This window comes from Physeter macrocephalus, chromosome 13 (genome assembly GCF_002837175.3).
Source record: "Physeter macrocephalus isolate SW-GA chromosome 13, ASM283717v5, whole genome shotgun sequence".
Lineage (NCBI taxonomy): Eukaryota > Metazoa > Chordata > Mammalia > Artiodactyla > Physeteridae > Physeter > Physeter macrocephalus.
This window is the reverse complement of record NC_041226.1, coordinates 8,075,300-8,080,390: the sequence shown is the minus strand read 5'-3', so window position 1 is coordinate 8,080,390 and position 5,091 is coordinate 8,075,300. Positions and strand designations below refer to the sequence as shown.

The window sequence follows — 5,091 nt, the reverse complement described above, 5'->3', positions numbered from 1 at the left end:
ACATGACTCTCATCCTTCTCCTGGGACCAGTGGGCAGCCCAGACTTATGTCATGTCTGCTAACATCCCATTGGCTAAAGCAAGTCACATGACCAAGCTCACAGCCAAAGGCTGGGGAGATCCTTCCAAAGAGTGTGGAGACAGGGAGCGACGAAGAACTGGGGACAATAATTTAGTTTACCACAGTGCCCAAAGAAAAAGTCTGTCTAATAGTGCATGTTTATAAATGTAGCATTGCTGGCTCTAGAGTGGCAGTCACTTATCTGTTCTACAATTCTGTGTGTAGTCTGCCTTTCTGTTTCCAGCCAGATGGGAGGCTGCATTCATCCACAGGCTGTCTGCTGTGAGGCAGTGGGTGATAGTGGCTTTTCTTGGCTGTCCTGCCCTTAGAATACCAAAACTATCTCCAAAGAAGTAACGACAGGTTTGGGAGGAGGGTCAACTAGGTGAAGCAAGGGGATATTTTAGGTGGTGAAACTATTCTGTATGATACTGTAATGATGGATATGACACTAGGCTTCTGTCAAAACCCATAGAACTTTACAGCACAAAGAGTGAACTTTAATGTATATAAATTTTTTTAAAAATTCATTTAAGAGGTCAAGGATCCCATTTGGGATTCCCGGAGGACAGGGAAAGCTGAAGATGCAGCCACAACATGTCTGCAGGGGTGAACACTCCAGCCCCAGACAAGGCTTTGTAAGAGGATTAACGTAAAAACAAACCACGTTCCTGAGGGATCCACAACTTGAACCAACAGAAACTTATTGAATATTCTGGAACACAGAAACTACAACAAGAGAGTCCATGCTATTAGGAGCCAATGGCACTCAGTCCGTGCATGATCTGACCCCCGCCCCTTTGACCTCTTCTGTATGACTGACCCTCTGCCCTGTCCCTAGCCAACTCACAATGCTTCAGCCACTCTGCCTTCTGACTGTTTCTAGGACGTTTCAAGAAACACTTCAAGCTCTTTCCTACTTTGAGGCCCTTGCCTTGCTGTTCTGCAAGCCTGGAAAGCTGTTGTTCATCTCTTCACATGGCTGGCTTTTTCCCCTCTTTATGGGTCAGCTTAAAGGAGGCCTCCTCACAGGAGCCCCCCATCATAGCACTGCTTACACTGTGTGTGGCACTTATATTTTGTAATGATACTGTTCATTTTGACTTGTTTTTGATCTGTCCCTTCTTCTAGAACGTAAGCTCCACGTATGTTTTTTCACTACAAATATGTTCCCATGACCTACAACACTGCCACATAGCAGGTGTTCAATAAATATTTATTGAATGAAGGACTACTCATTTTTTAATATTTGGTTTACGATCCCGATGGAATACGGACCATGATTTGGAGAGTGTTGTGAGGACAGGAAGTCCCAATATATATACTAAACTAGGAGAGAATCCACATGAAATTACTTGTTGGCCACAGCTAGTGTCCCCAGTGCTCCAAGAAAGACATAAAAAACAGCAAAAAAGAAAAATTGGGAATTAAGTAAATGCAAATAAAATACAAACCCAGCATGAATGGCAACATGACTATCAATTAAAATGTAATTTAAGGTCAAAATCATTAACGGGGTCAAAGAGGAATAACATGTAATGGGAAAAAAGTTAATTAATGAAGAAGCTCTGTATAAGTCATAAGCATTGATAAACAACATAGTAGCCAAAAATATGTAGCAAAAATCCCAGAAATACAAGGAGACATTGATGAAAACATTTTTATTGTGGAATGTTTCAAATATTATTGCCTCAGAATTTGACAGGTCAAATACGCAATTAAGGCAAAGATAGAAGGGGTTTGAAAAATACAATAAACTGCACATTTTTTCTTCTGATATTCATCTAACACACAAATTAATCTTGGCATAAAAATTTTTTTGCTGATTTTCCCAAAGCAGAGATTTATTTTTTAACTTTCAAAGAGGAAATCAATAATAAAAAGTTTTTTTTAATCCCCTAATTATTGAAAAATTAAGAAACCTCTTCCACATAATTCTTGGTTCAAACAGGAAATCAGAATTGAAGACACAAATTAAGTATCCAAAAGAGAATAGGAAAAAAACATTATATCAAAAGCTATTGGGGGCTTCCCTGGTGGCACAGTGGTTAAGAATCCACCTGCCAACGCAAGGGACATGGGTTCGAGCCCTGGTCCAGGGAGATCCCACATGCCGTGGAGCAAGTAAGCCCGTGTGCCACAACTACTGAGCCCACGTGCCTAGAGACCGTGCTCCGCAGCAAGAGAAGCCTCGGCAATGACAAGCCCGCACACCGCAATGAAGAGTAGCCCCTGCTCGCCACAACTACAGAAAGCCTGCGTGCAGCAACAAAGACCCAATACAGCCAAAAATAAATAAATTTAAAATAAATTAAAAAAAAAAACTACTGGATAGAGTTAAAACTAGGTAGGTAGGGAGGTGGGGAGAGAAGAGATGACTTGCAGCCTTAAATGATTTTATTGTTTAAAAATAAAACAAACAGGGCTTCCTTGGTGGTGCAGTGGTTAAGAATCCGCCTGCCAATGCAGGAGACACGGGTTCGAGCCCTGGTCCGGGAAGATCCCACATGCCGCGGAGCAACTAAGCCCGTGGGCCACAACCACTGAGCCTGCGCTCTAGAGCCCGCGAGCCACAACTACGGAAGCCCGCGTGCCTAGAGCCCACGCTCCGCAACAAGAGAAGCCACCGCAGTGAGAAGCCCGCACACTGCAACGAAGAGTAGCCCCTGCTCGCCGCAACCAGAGAAAGCCCGCGCGCAGCAACGAAGACCCAAGTGGTTAAGAATCCACCTGCCAACGCAAGGGACATGGGTTCAAGCCCTGGTCTAGGGAGATCCCACATGCCGTGGAGCAACTAAGCCTGTGTGCCACAACTACTGAGCCCACGTGCCTAGAGACCGTGCTCCGCAACAAGAGAAGCCTTCGTTTTGGCCGTGCGCAGCCAAAAATAAATAAATAAATTAATTAATTAAAACACACACAAACAAAATAACACAAAGTCATGATGAAATTATATTTAGAACAATTTGGATCTTATTTTTCCTTGATTATTGAGAAAATAACCTAGTTATGTTCAGATTTTCTTCATTTGAACTATTTTCCATTTTTATCCATCCCTTGGTCAACGTCACAGTAAGAGTAAATAAAGCGATCAAGAATCTGTCGGTCTGAAAATTATGAAGAAAAACAGGATGAAAATTTCCATTTAATTATTTAAGTGCTAAATAGAGAAATTCTAAGAGGGAGGCAAATATCTGATAATAGTACTCTAAATATAAGTTCAATGAGACCAAAATAATCAAAGGATAGTATGTCTAATAGCTAAAAAGACACAATTATGTTAATTATTGTTTAAAAAGAGCAAACAGTATTCCAGGGATCAGCAAGACTTCCTGGAAAGACCACGGATTTTGGAAGGAAATAAACTTAGGTTTCAGTTTTGTGCTGGCAAATACATCTGTCCTCTCCATTTATTCATTTCCTCATCTTTGAATACAGGTAATGATACTTACCTAGCGCAGGTGAATGGACGAGGAATGCTATGTGTGAAGCACCTAGACAGGGCTTGGTCTGGGTGATGTGATGATAAACAAAACAATAGAGACTATAGTTCCAAAAGTTTCATCCAAGCCAGGGTTGCTTTTCTGCCCACCAGTGTTGGGAAGCTTTGCAATCTTTGAGTGATATAACTGATCATGGGAGGCCCTTCAACTCTCTGGCCTCCATTTCCTCATCTAGAAATTGAAGGAGTCTTTTCTGGTTCTGAACAACTATGGTCCCCTAATCCTAATTACATATTTTTTAATTGTACTTTGTGGAGCTGTAAAGCTTTGTCACTCCTAGCAATTGCCACCTCTGCAGCCAAAACTAAGAGAAAGGAAGAATGCGAGTGATAACATGTTTTCCTATTCAATGTCCAATGTCCATGTCATGCTCAGTGTTACAAATGCCAGCTGAGGGCTGGAGATCAGGTGTGTGTGTGGCGGCGGGGGCGGGGGGACGGGGGGTGTTCCTGGTTTACTCTCCAGTTCTGTTTGCATTTATTTGTGTTTGTGATTTCACATTTAATTTTCAACCCCACACTCATCCTTCTCCTTGTCTTTCCTGACCTCAGCGTTTTTCAGTTGAGGTAAACTTTTATAAAGTGAAATGCACTGATCGTGCATGTACAGGTTAATGGGTTGACATTTGCATAGGTGCAACTCACACCCATGTAACGATAAAGATCATTTCCACCACACTGGAAAGTCCTGTCTTGCTCTTTCCCAGTCAATCCCTCCTACCCCAAGACAGTCTCTGTTCCAATTTCCTTCATTGTAGATAAGTTTTGCCTGTGGTAGACTTTCAAATAAATGAAACCATACAAAATATATTATTTTGTGTCTGGTTTCTTTCACTTAGCATAATGTCTTTGAGGTTTATACATTTTGTTGAACACATCAATAATTCATTCTTTTTTATTGCCTAGTAGTATTTCATTTTGTGAACATACCACAGTTTATTTATCCATTCTCCTGTTGATGGAAGTTTGAGTTGTATCCAGTTTGTGACTATTAAGAAAAAAAAGAAAATGGGCAGAAGACCTAAATAGACATTTCACCAAAGAAGATATACAGACTGCCAATAAACACATGAAAGAATGCTCAACATCACTAATCATTAGAGAAATGCAGATCAAAACCACAATGAGGTATCACCTCACACCGGTCAGAAGGGCCATCATCAAAAAATCTACAAACGATAAATGCTGGAGAGGGTGGGGAGAAAAGGGAACCCTTTTCCACTGTTGGTGGGAATGTAAATTGATACAGCCACTATGGAGGACAGAATGGGGATTCCTTAAAAAACTAAAAACAGAACTACCATACGACCCAGAAATCCCACTACTGGGCATATACTCTGAGAAAATCATAATTCAGAAAGAGTCATGGGGCTTCCCTGGTGGCACAGTGTTTGAGAGTCCGCCTGCCGATGCAGGGGACACGGGTTCGTGCCCCGGTCCGGGAGGGTCCCGCGTGCCGCGGAGCGGCTGGGCCCGTGAGCCGTGGCCGCTGAGCCTGCGCGTCCGGAGCCTGTGCTCCACAACGGGAG

At 42.3% G+C, this 5,091-nt stretch overlaps 1 protein-coding gene across 1 annotated transcript in view; it reads right to left on the bottom strand.

Annotated features, from left to right (window-relative positions):
- Positions 1–3,093: 3,093 nt before the first annotated feature.
- Positions 3,094–5,091, bottom strand: part of TEX26 (testis expressed 26) — a 28,468-nt gene continuing 26,470 nt past the window's right edge. The window contains 1 exon segment of the mRNA XM_024125812.1: positions 3,094–3,167. Coding sequence (XP_023981580.1) covers positions 3,094–3,167 — 74 coding nt within the window.